The sequence below is a fragment of the Acomys minous genome (genome assembly GCF_964271855.1).
Source record: "Acomys minous genome assembly, chromosome: 3".
In the NCBI taxonomy this organism is placed as follows: Eukaryota; Metazoa; Chordata; class Mammalia; order Rodentia; family Muridae; genus Acomys; species Acomys minous.
This window is the reverse complement of record NC_140485.1, coordinates 77830366-77845237: the sequence shown is the minus strand read 5'-3', so window position 1 is coordinate 77845237 and position 14872 is coordinate 77830366. Positions and strand designations below refer to the sequence as shown.

The 14872-nt window shown below is 42.1% G+C and overlaps 1 protein-coding gene across 3 annotated transcripts in view; it reads right to left on the bottom strand.

Moving 5' to 3' along the window:
* LOC311594154 (retinoblastoma-like protein 1) overlaps positions 1-14872 on the bottom strand; it is a 57762-nt gene that overhangs the window by 35950 nt on the left and 6940 nt on the right. For 2 of the 3 annotated variants that reach the window (XM_084775649.1, XM_084775651.1), the window contains 9 exons: positions 14329-14529; positions 13918-13982; positions 13702-13830; positions 13440-13600; positions 9659-9708; positions 8566-8752; positions 7660-7826; positions 2175-2287; positions 1910-2013 (listed from right to left, as the gene is read on the bottom strand). In XM_084775649.1, the coding sequence (XP_084631775.1) occupies positions 1910-2013; positions 2175-2287; positions 7660-7826; positions 8566-8752; positions 9659-9708; positions 13440-13600; positions 13702-13830; positions 13918-13982; positions 14329-14529 (1177 nt within the window). The remainder of the gene's footprint in view (positions 1-1909; positions 2014-2174; positions 2288-7659; positions 7827-8565; positions 8753-9658; positions 9709-13439; positions 13601-13701; positions 13831-13917; positions 13983-14328; positions 14530-14872) is intronic. The other variant, XM_084775650.1, reaches the window with a different exon arrangement.

Below are 14872 nucleotides of genomic sequence, written 5' to 3'. Positions count from 1 at the left end.
GCTGTAGAAAGCTCCCGTGCAGGGAGAGAGAGCACTAATGGTATACCAAACATGATGTTTCCATATTTCACCTTTCTACTTGAGATGGATAGCCTGGAGGTGTCAAAATCAACAGGAGAAATTAAAAAACAAGATTCTGTCCACGGCTGCCATAAGCTGCTGATTCCCCAGAATAGCCTGTGGAGCCTGCCAGAGACACCCTCCAACAGCGAAACCCCCAGGTGCACAGCTGTGCGCGGACCACCCAGGCTCACGCTAAAGAGCAGCTGTGAAACTTCCAGAACTGGTTAGACACCTGCGGCCTGTCGAGGGGACTACCCGATTCTTTCTTAAAAGTCTATGAAGCCAACTGTAGGGCAGAGTGGAAAGTGCACAAAGAAGCTATGAGCAAGTTTAGCCAACAGCCAATGCCAGGTCAGTTGACGTCTTCTGAGAAAGAGTCAGGAAAACGTTTAAGGAAAAAAATCATTAGAAAAAAGGAGAGAATTAGTTTTGGTTGGAAAACAAAAAAGACTTCAGTCAGCACATTTACTTTCTGAAAGCTTCGAAGAGGCTAAAGATAACTCCGCTCAGGGAAAACTGAGGACTGAACATCAGGACTGGAAAAAGCAGTCTAGTGCACGTAAGCAGGCATGTACTCAGCTTGCTAAAGATGGTGACTTCAGTATGACAATGGCATGAAGTCTTGGGAAGGGCAAAAGGCTAAAGTTGGACCAAGTGATCTCACTGGTTGTGGTGTGAAACAATCAGGTGACATCATTGAGAATTAAGACAGAAAACGGAGCTGTCTTTGTGATTAGGCACAAGAAATCAATTAGGTCTTAATATCTCAAGTTGTTGTCAAATTTAAAAACGATGAAGTTGGTTAGCATTTGACATTCGATTCCTTTTTCTGGAGCTGATGGACTGCTGCCTGTTGAATACATTTCTACTGGTATTTTCAAGTCCTGGCAGTGGAGGTTCCTGACTAGTTTTGCTTAAGAACTGGAGATGAGACTGTCCATGCAGACGTGGTGGTGAATCCTTCTTCTGCCTTTGATGGAGGCAGACAGACCATGAGGCCCAGTGACAGCTACTGGGGGGTGTGAGGCCTTTACACTGGTGACAGCTACTGCAGGTGTGAGGCCTTTACACTGGTGACAGCTACTGCGGGTGTGTGAGGCCTTTACACTGGTGACAGCTACTGTGGGTGTGTGAGGCCTTTACACTGGTGACAGCTACTGCCGGTGTGTGAGGCCTTTACACTGGTGACAGCTACTGAGGGTGTGTGAGGCCTTTACACTGGTGACGGCTACTGTGTGAGGCCTTTACATTGGTGACAGCTACTGAGGGTGTGTGAGGCCTTTACACTGGTGACAGCTACTGAGGGTGTGTGAGGCCTTTACACTGGTGACGGCTACTGAGGGTGTGTGAGGCCTTTACACTGGTGACGGCTACTGAGGGTGTGTGAGGCCTTTACACTGGGGACAGCTACTGCATGTGTGTTAGGTCTTTAAGCTGATAACACTTTCGTGTGAGTGTGCACCTTTGTGTTCTGGGCCAGAAATGCTTTCATAGCTGTTGCAGAGCTATGGTACAACTGTGTTTTCAAAGAAACTTATAGACTCATCACATAAGGTCTGATTCCTAGGCATAAATTACGTGTAGAGTAGATGGTTGTACATATAGGTTCATGTCATAACAGCTTTTTCTAACAGGAACAAAGACATTTACATACTTTTCTCATAATCTTTTTCTTTTTCATCAACTAAAAACTAAGACATGATGTACAAAGTCTGTGTATTTTGTTTATATTGTATAGAACAAAAATTCTAATTTTCTTAAAAAGAGAAAACAAACAAAAAAAGCTCACTACTTCCCAGGGAGAAGTCTAGGCCTTGCTGCCGGCTAGGAGGGTGGGTTTACTTACTGACATGTCCATTCCATGAAGTCTCCGTGTTTCCTGGACCATTATGGTCTCTAATATTTTATAATACAGGATTTCTGCTAGTTTTAGTCTGTTTACAGCAAAGTCTATAGGAAATAAAGGAAAGCATGTGGTACTGAAATTGTGATGATAATTAAACGGCAAAAACTTAAACTTAACTTGGTACATGAACTGTGAGAGAAGTGAAAGACTTGTACTTTGGGGGACACATCCTCCACACCCACTGCTGCCAATGTTAATTCCTTACCTATGTGAGATCCTGGCTGTTTATCTGTGGACTGCGTATAGTGTTGGCAGAAAGTCTCTCCTATTCCTTTCACTATTTTTATAATGTTTTCCAGAGGATTCCGCATACAAGATCTATAAAATACAAGAGAAGCCTACTCATCAGAAAAAAAATCCAGATTACCAACAGTCCTCAAGATAGCTCAGGGAAAAGACTGCTTGCCTGGCACTCCTGAGACGGTGGAACACACATATACACTTACACATGTGCATTGGCACGTGCATGCCTCCCCCACACACTCAGAGAGAGAGTCTGGTGAGCTCAGCATTGGGATACAGAATCATGAAGGTCATGAGTTCAAGACCAGCCTGGGCTACACAGCTAAAGAACAAACAAAACTCAAAAACTAAAAATAGTGTTTAGTGGCCAAGGTTCTATTTTCAGTTATGAGCTTGTAAATGTAAATTAAGCTATATATATGGCAATACATAATAAAGATGTATAGTCCCAATAAACTTTATATTAAAATTAATGAGGCCAGGGATGGTGGTGCACGCCTTTAATCCTAGCACTTGGGAGGCAGAGGCAGGTGGATCTCTGTGAGTTCAAGGCCTGGTCTATGAAGTAAGTACAGGACTGTTTTGAAAAAACAAAACAAACAAACTAGCAAAAAACCAAAAACAACAAAATACCCTCCAATAATAATAATTAAAAAAATAATAATGCAATTTGACATGTTAAAAATTACATGTAAATTTCTAAAAATTTGACTACCCTATATACATTACATAAATATAAGCAGTGATATAGCTTTGTCACTGGCTTATTTTATTTAGTATACTCGAGGTTGGCATACTGTGGCAAATGCCCAGCTTCCCTTTCTTTTAGAGGCTAAACAGTATCTTATTCCATGTCTATTTCTACTGTTTTCTCTGATTCGTTCACCTGTGCATATTCTGCTTCCACATTTTGATGATTGTGAATAATGTTGCAGGGAATACAATGTACAAATGTCCCTTTAAATCCTACTTTCAGCACATGAGAGGCAGAGGCAGGCAGAGCTCAGAGTTCCAGGCTAGCCAGGACTATACAGTAAGACCCCATGTCAACAACAACAACAAAACACACATAACAACGTAAAATAGGACTTTCAACTTTTTGAATATATTTTCCTGAACTGGTATTAGCTGAGTCGTGATAACCAACTTTTACTTTAAAAACATTACTGTGTGATGGTTTATATGTGCACACCAGGAGACAACTCGGGGGAGTTGGCTGGTTCTCTTCCCACCATGGGATAAAACTCAGGCTATCAGGATTGTGCAATAAACACTTTAGCCAAAAGCCACCTCACCAGCCCAAATTTTACTATTCCGAGAAAACATATCATTTTCCACTATGATTGCATCATAGAATGTCAAAGAATTCTAATTTCTTCCTGTTCTCACTAACACTCGTGATCCTATCTTTTAATTTTTGGGTAGACTGAAAGACAGGACAATCTTGATGGACAGGAGGTAATTGCTCACTGAGGGTTTGATTTGAATGTCTCCAGTTAATGATGCATGCTGCTCTTTGACATGCTTATTAACCATTGGTTTGTCTCTCCTGAAAGTATCTGAGTGCTTTTTTTTTTTTAAATTATAAACTTGGGCTGGAGAGACGGCTCAGTGGTTAAGAGCCCTGGCTGCTCTTCTAGAGGTCCTGAGTTCAGTTCCCAGCAAAACCACATGGTGGCTCACAACCATCTGTAATGGAATCTGATGCCCTCTTCTGATGTGCATGAAGACAGAGCACTCATACATAAAATAAATAAAACTTTTAAACAATCATAAGTTTATTAATTTTGTGTGGATGAAAGGAAGTGCAGTCAGGCATGCGTGGAGGTCAGAGGGAACTTTGAGGGAGTTGGTTCTTGGAACTGAACTACCAGCCCGCTTTAAGCATTTTTAATCGTGTTATTTTGCTGGGTATGGCAGCACATATGTGGTGCCTGCTCGCACACGAAATGCATGCAGGGTGAGAGCCTGACCTGGGTGCTGGGCATCAATTCTAGGGTCTCTGCAAAAGCAGCAAGCACTATTCACTGCTGACCCTCTCTGTGTCCCAGGAACATCTATTATTTTTCATAATATTTGTTTATTTGTTTTATGAATGTGTAAGCACATGAGGAGGTCAGAGGAATCCAGGAGTCAGCTCTCTCCTTCCTCATGTGGATCCTAGACATCAAACTCAGGTCGTCAGGTTTGGCAGCAAAAGATGAAGGATGTGTAGTCCTTCTGAGCCGTCTCACTGGCCTTGAATTCATTTTTTAACACGCACAATATTCATTTTAAAAATACTGCATAATATCTTCATTCTTCTGCATAAAAATACTTTGTTTTCCCGACATCATTTCTTTATCTTCTTTACCCACTGTAGTCTTGCTACTACTATCAAAGATCATTTGACCACACATACACACATACATACATACATACACACATATATACACACACATACATACATACATACATACATACATACACACATACACACACACATACACACATTCACACACATACACACATACATACATACATACACACACATACATACATACACACAGACATACACACACACATACACACACATACATACATACACACATACATACATACATACACACACACATACACACATACACACATACATACATACATACATACATACATACATACATACATACAAACAATTTTATTTCTCTCCATTTTGTTCTCCTGGTTCATACCTGTCTGGGTCAATACCATTTTAGTTTGATTTTTGAAGCTTTGTACTATTTTACCATTTTGAAATAAGGTGTGAAGCCTCCAGTTTTCTTCCTTTTCAAGGTTCTTTTGATTATTTAGGGTCCCCTGAATTTGAAAGATTTTTTTTCTTTTTTCTTTTGGTTTGTTGTTATAGTTTGGGGTTTGTTTGTTTTTTAGACATGGTCTCACATAGCCCAGGCTGCTCCTGAACTTACCATGTAGCCAAAAATGACTTGAGGTCTGCTCCACCTACTTTTGTCCCCCAAGAGCTGGGATTGCAGGCGTGCACCCCCACACCTGGGTCTGGTGTCTATCTTTTTGTCCTTTTCATCCTATGCCTCCTTTCTTCTGTGGCTGTGACATGCTTGCACAGTGGCCTTGCCACTTCTTTTCAGTTTACTCATGCGCAGAAAGTTCAGTACAGACCAATCCACTCAACAGCTGTAAGAGTGGGTCTGTATCACAGGCTTCCAGCCTTACACACAACTTCTCTTCTGAGATATCCTTGAGACTACAGACTACTTTGTCAGCTTTCTTATTACCTAAAGGTTTAGGGGACAAGGGGAGAGTGCAGTTGGTCCTCAGCTTTTGCCAAGAACCATAAGTTTCCTTTCTCTTCTGAGATTTAGGTAAGTATCTTCATTCTGGGGTTCCCTAGGGATAACTTAAGTTTCATGAGGATCTTTCTCCAGTTATCAAGAACTCTGAAAAATAGAAGGATTGGGCAACGTTTCCTAATTCTGTTTAAAGCCTGGGAACCCCCAGGCACTTTCCTAGGAAGGTGCCTTTGTTTTGTTTTTTGTTTTTTTTTTAATGAACATAACATATCTACCTACTTACCCCATTTGTTCTCTCTTAACACTGACTTCTATTTATTTATTTATTTATTTATTTATTTATTTACTTATTTATTTACTTTTTGAGACAGTGTCGCATGCAGTTCAAGATGTATCCAAGGAGGATGACTGAGCCCTGTCCCTCCATTTCCAGCTCTCCAGTGCTGGGATTACAAGTAAAGAGCATCGCAATCAGCTCCCCCTCCCCTTTCTTTTCCACAGATATTTTATTTACATGTATATCTCACATTCCTAGAAAGTTAATCCCAGGACTTTCATTTATGTGTTTTTCTACCCTACTTTTTCAAGGTTCACCATGCTAGGCCCTGTCATGCCTGCTGACCTTGTCAGTGCAATGCAATCAAGCCGAGGGGCAGGAGCAGACCCCTCCACTACTGCTCTAGGTCTTTGAGCTGCACACCGCATCTCCGGCAACCACTCTACTCTCTCTCCCTATGGGGATTACTGCAGATTTGCAACTCTGATTATAAATGACTACGAAGTCTAAACCTAGCTCAGCATCAGTTAGAATCTGATGACTTCAGGGTGTGACTTTTCCCCCCTTTCTTTATTAGTTTCTATGGATCTCTGTGCACCTGTGTGTGGACACAACAGGTCAGCCTTGGGTATCAATCCTCAGAAACTGGCCACTTTGTTTTTTCCCATAGGCTTTCCCACCAGCCTGAGTTCTCAGGTGGGCGAGGCTGGCTAGCCAGCGAGCTCCAGGGATCCTGTTGTCTCTGCCTCCGTGGTGATGTGCTCTGCAAAGGCATGCCAACACACTCAGCTTCTTTAATGGCTTCTGGGTATCCATCTCAGAGCCTCGGCACTTTACTAAGTGAGTTACCTCCCCAGCCCCTGAAAGTTATCTTTTAAAACCATCCAGGACTCATGTAAGCAGGAAGTACTTTCCTTCCTGCTCAGCCATCACAGAAAGAGGAGTGGGCTGCAGAGGCAGGGCAGCCTAAGTTACTTGCTAATTCTCAGAGGACAGCAACGGTGGCCTGGGCCTGGGAATGCTGTCCGCTCTCTCCCTGGCCCTGCTTGCTTATTTTTAAGACAAGGTCTCATGTGGCCTCAGCTAGCCTTGTTGGTGCCTCGACAGAGGACAGAGCCCAGCGTAGAACACGGACGAGCACGACTGCAGTCTGACCCAGCAGCTCCCAGGACCATTCTTGTGCATGGCCATACCTGAGTCAACCTTTCCTTTCCTGACCACTGATTTAGACGTTTATAACGTGAAATCATCTCTCTCCTTGAAGGCAGCTGCCGATCATTATTTTTCTGATTCTCATTATTTTCTTATTTCATTATGAATCAGGAGAGAATGGTCTCTGATCTGGCTTCATCCTACCATCTCTACCAGGAAACATACTTAAAACAGAATTCCGTAAAAGCCCATTATATACTATGGTCAGTAGGTGGCCAGTCTCACCTGGGATGGGCCAGCAAGACAGCACTTGCCTCTAAGCATAACGAGCAAAATTCAATATCTGCGACCAGCATGCTGGAGGAAACTGACTTCCACACGATGCCCTCTGACTTCTACAAATACACCATGGCACTCAACCCTTCCCCCATAAATACATAAATGAGTGAAAAAACATTAAAAAAAAAGTCAACTAAGAAAGAATAAACACGGGGGGGGGGGGGGGAATATCAGCACTCAATAAACTTTCATACTGGAAAGCCTATTATTCTGCAAAATAACATAATTTTCAGTAGGTATTTATGCCAAGATGCCATTAAATTTTATGATCAAACGGATGTAAAATTTGCCACATGTGCTCGCAGTATCAAAATTTCTGAATATGTTAAAAACACAAATGAACAAAGAATCTCATTTTAATAAAACATTTAGAAAAATGACATTTTACTTACTCAAAAATATTCAGAAGTTGCTCACTTGGTGCATTTCTTAGCCCAGCTACAATACTCTGTAAGCGGCTTACACTCTGAGTGGCTGAAGCAACAGGTGTGGTGACTGCCTCTTTTTCTTGTAAATACCGACGGCCAGTAAGTGGGGTAGAAGGTGCAAATGATCGGTTCTGTCAGAAAAGAACAGTGTGAAATTAAGGAATTATTTCTTCTGACCGTACATGTGATACAGTTTACACTGTATCTTTTCTATTAATGTTTACAGGGATGTTACTTATTCTCAGGTGATCACCAAATGTCCAGCAATACCATTTGTATGGCCACCTCACACTTCACATCTATAGGCTCACTTCTCTCACTGTTTTAATTTTATCCATGAGGAAATAGGCTCAGATAAGTAAGAAATTTGTCTGTGCTAATGAAGTCAATAGAAAGGCTTGGAAGTAGGCTCCCACTCCCTGCAGAAGTGAATTTTCCATTAGACGTTGTCTTCTAAAAAATCTCACAAATAAACACGGAATCAAGCCCTGGCCCTCAACCCCCCACCCCACAGTTACATAGCAGAAGTCTGAGAAAGGCAGTTTGTGTCAAGCACAGGAAAGTAAGCTATGATTCTGAAGCAACATAAATAACACAGGCTGAGCTGAAACAAAGAGACTCGGAAGAAAGTTTAAGTTTTACGTCGAAAGACACGTATTATGACAAATCCAGGTGTGCTTGTAAAATATCTAAAGTAAGACTACTAGCCAGACTAAGTACTATAGTTTAAAAATTACCTTTTCAAGCTTTCATGGGAAGTATGAATTAGGAGGAGAAATGCAGTATTTACAAGACGTCTCTGCTGTTAGGAGAAGGACAGAGAGAAAAGACAAGCACCCTCAGAGCTGAGGCCAGGCTAGGCTACGTCACCTTCTCAAAGTGTTGCTGCAGGTTGCACTCCACACTGGCCTGCGACGTCAGTTTCCCAAATGGGGTGTCAGCAGTGAACTTTCGAGGTGTTCCAATTTCCTCTTCTGCGTCTGCTCCCAAAAAGATCCTCTCGTCAAAGTCCCCAACAGTCAGAACGTACTCCTCATACTCCTTGTTCACTGCTTTGCTGCGAAGAGAATCGCTGTCAGCGGCCAGAAGAAAACTGAGCTGTACCGGTACCTAACTGGGCATGAAAGCATATCCACTCTACAGTGCAGTGATGACTCTGTACTTTTATGACCTTTGCGTTCCTCACAACACCAGAGCTTCCTATCAGATTATGAACAGTCGTGAGAGTCACAGCAGTGACTTACTCTGAAGTACAGGTCAAAGGAGACCATATACTTAACTCTAAAACTGTGACGCTGACTTGAGAACAGAGTGTAGCATCTCATCACTGAGAAAGTAATAGTGGCTTTGAAATGATATTTGCAATTGCTAATGTTGATGAATTGGAATATAAATTCAAACACAGATGTCATTAGGTATATTTCTGAGTTCTCACAGGAGTATAGTTGTTTCAAATGCACATTTTTTAAAAAAAATTATTTTTGGTTTTTTTTTAAGACAGGATTTCTCTATGTAGCCTTGGCTGCCCTGGACTTGCTCTGTAGACCAGGCTGGCCTTGAACTCACAGAAATCCTCCTGCCTCTGCCTCCCGAGTGCTGGGATCATAGGTGTGTGCCACAGGGCCTGGCACGAATGTTTCTTAAATGTATTTAGCTAACAAGGCTTAATGACAACTGTAATTCATGCCATTAAAGCAAGATTTTGAATTTGAAGGAGTCAGCTTTATATTTATGTTTCAGTGAACAATTTTCAACAGATCATTACTGTCAGCCTGTGATATGTCTGACATTACCTGTATTAAATATTTTCTGATTGTCTATAAGATCTCATGTACCTGAGGCTGCCCTTAACCCTACTGTGTAGCCAAGGCTGGCCTTGAACTTCTGATTTTCCTGCTACCGTGTCCCGAGTGCTGACATTACATTCAGGTGCACAGCACCACATCCGTCTGTAAAAACTTACCTATTATCAGTAAAACTGGAAAGGTCCAAGAGACATTCACCTTTTAAAATCTGCCAACAAAAAATAATTTAGGGAATATTAACAAATAGAAAAAGGAGATTCCTTTGCTATTTCATATATATATAAGATACATGTAAAATTTTTATTAAACATTTCAGATCAGGGGCTGAAGACATGGCTCAATGGTTAAGAGCACTGGCTGCTCTTACAAAAGACCTGGATTCTATTCCTGGCACCCACAGAGTCACTCACAGCCACCTGTAACTCCACTTCTAGGGGCCAACGCCTCTTGTGACCTGAGGGTTCGTGAACACATGTTGGTGCTCATACACACTTAGGCACACACATAGGAAATTAAATAAATATTTAAGAAAATTTATACCAATAAAACCTCTCCATGAAATACTAAGGCAAACTTAAAGTCAAATTTTACTGTCCTCCAGCACTATCCCCCAAATAAAACCAAATCAAAAGTATCTGGTTTTAATGGTGCAAGATATGAATTCGGGCCAGCACTCATACTAAGTGATCACTATGCCACTGTGCTACACAGCCCTAAGGCAAGGTTTCAAACTACTTCAAGCTTAGTCTATGACAATGCTTTCAAACATTTTAAATTATTTTTATTCTTAAGAAATGCGCCCAGGCATGGTGGCACATGTCTGTAATGCCGGTACTCAGGAAGGCAGACACAGGCAGATCTCTGTGAGTTTGAGGCCAGCCTGGTCTACAAAGCAAGTTCAGGACAACCAAGGCAACAGAGAGTCAACCTGTCTCAAAAACAACAAAACAAAAAAGAAAAGAATTACATATCTCGTAAATACTCCCCAATCCACCCCTACCTCTCTTCACTTTTTAAAATAACCCATTGACTCCTACTTGTGTTGCCCACATGCCTGGCTGTAGGGTCCTCCTCTGGAGTGTGGCTATGCTATCATGAGCGTCACCTTTACAGACCCTCCCTCTCCTGAAGTGATTGCCTAACCATAGTTCCTTGGTTAGGGACGGGGGCTCTTCCCATCCCATACTAGAATGCTGGCTGGGTTGATCTTGTGCAGGCAACCGCAGCTGCTGTGAACTCACTGAGTGGAGTGGTTCTGTCATGTCCAAAATATGAGGTGAGGGATCACTGGACCAGGGCATCCTGCATCTGGCAGATATACGTTTTAAACATTTGCTCTGCTGGAGATACTAAACGCGCCTACAAGAATCCATGAGTTACACACCCTCCAGGACAGGAAAACTAAATACAAAGTTTGGAGGGGAAGAAATGATCAGGAAAGACTGTGTTTAAAAAAAAATATCATGGGCTGCCATGCCAACTCCAGTAGAATCTGTGTGACCTGTTCTGCTGACTGAGGTACAAACGTCAAAAGAAGGAAGTCTCCTGGAACAGGTCGTGGTGGTCTCTCCCCAGGCAGTGTACCACACTAACTCCAGCAGAATCTGTGTGACCTGTTCTGCAGACTGAGGCAAAAAACGTCAAAAGAGGGTCTCCTAGAATGAATCGTGGTGGTCTTGCCTAAGGCAGTGTCCTTAGCTGTAGTTTCTTGGCAATTATTTCTATGTCTTCTGTTCTCTTTCTCTTTCATGAGATGTTCCTGATAGCTAGAGCTGAGATGCCAAGCGAAAAACTAGATATGAAAATGACCCCTGAGACAGAGTGAGCAGCCGTGACCCTCCCTACCTCTGAGGAAAGTAGTGCTCTATCACACTATAGAAAAATTTTGCTAGGGGATCTCATGAATTATTTACAAAACTCTTCCAACAACAAAAACTCCATATGGCAATGCATATGTTATCGAAGTAGGCTTTGGAATACTCCCAGATACAGGAGTCCGTATAGACTGGCTATTACTCCACATCCACTTCTGCCTTACACGGGAGGGCAATAGATGGATTATAGTTAATGAAAAGAACGTGTCTTGGTTTTTCCTAAATGGGGCTGAGCGCCTTGAACGGGCTCGGCATCCTTGGTGTGTTCTTTCTAAAAAGAATCAAAAGGATTTAAAAGAAACAACTAACAAAGGTGCTGGCCTGATTAAATGCTGTAGAGATGAGTAACAGAATTTAGATTATTTAGTGAAATGATATGGGCAGGATTGACCATAAAGTACCTACATATAGAAAAAAAAAGCCTCAAATAGAGAAGGATTAAAATAGTTTGAATTCACCCCTTGGAGGTTCACATAAGGCTTAGGCACTAGATGTTAGACAATAAATAACCGGAAGAATTCATTAGCACCTGCTCTTGTTGTATGCTATTAACTCTGGATGATCTTATGCTTTCTGTGCCAAGTAATTAAAATGTTATCTGTTCTATCTGTGATTGCTTCCCTGAAGCCATCTTCCAAGAGTTGTAACCGCAAAGACACACTTGTTTCACTGTGTATAAATATCCTTGCCTGAAAGCTACAAAATACACTCGGATTCAAACTGCCTCTACGTTTGTCTTTGTCACCACAGAATCCTTACCCATAAGTCTTTGAGGACCCTCGTCCCAGGGACACCCTTACCTGGCTGGGGTGGCCCGTGGCAATGGGTCTGTGGGGGGCTCAGCAGATACAGGCACCTGCCACACAAACCTGGGAACATGATTTCGATGACGTCTGGAATCCACTTAAGGAGGAAGCAAACCACTGACTCCATCAAGCTGTCCTCTGACCTCCACACCTGCTGTGGCATGTGCACCTACATGTACACGACAGGCATCCATGCACACATACAACAATTATACCTACAAAAATGCAGCTAGGCAGTGCAGGCACACACCTTTAATCCCAACGCTTGGGACGCAGAGAACAACCAACACTCAGTTGGAGGCCAGCCTGGTCTACAGAGCTAGTTCCAGGACAGCCAGGGATACACTGAGAAAAGCTGTCTCAAACAAACAAACAAACAAGTCCATAAAGATCTCTTATTACTAAGTGGGGACCAGAATGATGACCATCTACACCAAACCCTTTCACTCCAAAGAAATGACAAGGCCTAGTTGAATTATGTGACTCAGGGTTGAAGAAGTAAGCTGATAACTCCTCCATGATAAACTAATTCAGAAATATAAAAACTGACAATTAATTAGGGAGAAAAACTCAGAATGCACGGAAGTAGCCTGCAAACAGTTTTCTGCTTTATTTATGCATAATTAGAGCAACAGCTGCAGCTGAGTGTCGTGGCACATGCATTTAATGCTTGGAAGGCAGAGGCAGGCATATCTCTGTGACTTCAGGATCAGCTTGCTCTACACAGTGACTTCCAGGACAGCCACAGGTAAAAAGCCAAGAGAAAGAGAGAGAAAGAAAAAATAAAAGTCTCAAAAAACCGTGAGAGAGAAAGGAGGAGGGTGGGAAAGAAGTAATTGTACTTTTAATAAAAGCAGCTATTCAAACCATTAGGTCAGAAAGTCAGTCAGCTTACTCTGACCTCATGCTTTTCATGATCCCTTGTTAAGAGAATGCTGGTTTCTGTCAGAGCCTCCTAACTGCTGGCAGTGCATTTCCCTGACATGACACACAGCAGAGCACTTCCTCTAACCACTCCGTTTCTCTTGAGACTGGAGGACAGTGCTGTACCACAGCTGAACCGAAAGGCTTTGGATGCCCTGGAGCTGCAGTTACAGGAGGCTGTGAGCCACCACGCAGGTGCTGGGAGTGAACCTGGGTCTTCAGCAAGCGCAGTCCCTGCTCCTCACTTCTGAGCCATCTCTCCAGCCCCAGGGCAGGGCGTGTGCGCATGGCTCCTAGCTGCGGCTGACGCTGAAGTCTTACTCCACTCTCAGTACCTTCCTGTCAAGGAGCTTCGAGATGTACGGCTTGAAGTAGTGCTCCTTTATCCCTTTGGCCTCCACGGTTAGCCCATCGTGCAGATCGCAGAGCACGGCAATGATGCAGGGAGGCTCTGCTGCAGCTCTGAAGTCTGCAGCCTGGAAGTCACACGGTAAACCTAGGTGACAGAGCGTGAGGGACAGGAGGGACAAAACAACAGTCAATTTTTAAACGGTTTCTAAAACTGAATAATTACTTTTCAAAAAATAAACATTTTACCTTTAAATGATGGATTTAACAAGTCTCGTCTATTTGGGCACATAATAGCATTGGCAAAAATCAGGTCCAAGCAGCACAGAAGTAAATGATATGAGTTTACTAAATCATCACCAATCATACGAAAATTACCTTTATAAGAAAAACAAAGTTACAATCCAGAAAGCTCTCATCACCAAGCCCAGAGCAGCAATGTAAAGCACTGAGAAGGAAGCCTACCCTTAGTGTACACAAACAGTGTCCAGCAGAAGTTAAAGAGGTCCTTAGCACTGCACGGGAGTCTCCTAAAAGAAAAACACGGTTTGGTTTGCTTGTTGGATGTTTGTTTGTTTGTTTGTTTGCTTGCTGAGGATTGAAAGAACAAATATAAATGAATCAGTCAAATTCCATGTACCAACTCCACTCAGGAGACAGATGGCTCAGGAACTGACTTGGTGAAGATTTCAGTATGCATTGAACAATCAGATTAGAGAAAAATAATTAATGGATTACCTTTATTTTGAAATATAAGTAATTGTCTATGAATTTCAAAGGAGATTTAAGTCTTTGCAGAAAGGTAAAATGTAGACTTTTAAAATTAAAGTCTCCTAATAGTTTTGCATCACAAATATATGTAATTAAGGGTCTCACCTCTGCTTCCTGCTCCGTGGCAACTTTGGCAGCTCTTCATATGGATTTTGAAATATATCTAAAAAGATGGGCTCAAATTTTTTAAAAATTACAGTAGATACTTCAAAATTTCTTTCCAGCCTTTCTATGCGCTCACGGAATTCTTGTGGTGCGTTCGCCATGTCCATCCATTTCTTCATTTTACTAAAAAACTGTATTAAGCTTTAAAAAGAAAGAAAGACAAGACAACTTCAAAGTTAGTCCATACAATAGATTGAAAATTATATTCTCTTCGTGACTAAAACCCTTTATTTTCAAAGTCTAAACCTATGAAGAAGCAAACAAGATAAACCCTCACCCCCAGCTTAAACTCTTACTCCCAGCACTACAAATCATCCTGGGACCCAGGATCATCATGGAGACTGAGGAAACGGAAATGACAGCTGTCGTGGAAGTTTTGGTTTCTTTAAAAACTCAGTATGTTATGTAAACATGTTCTTTGTTTTCATTCCAGCTGTGGGGTATGGGGCTGCTTTATGCTTGAGTTTGTCCACAGCTGTTACTT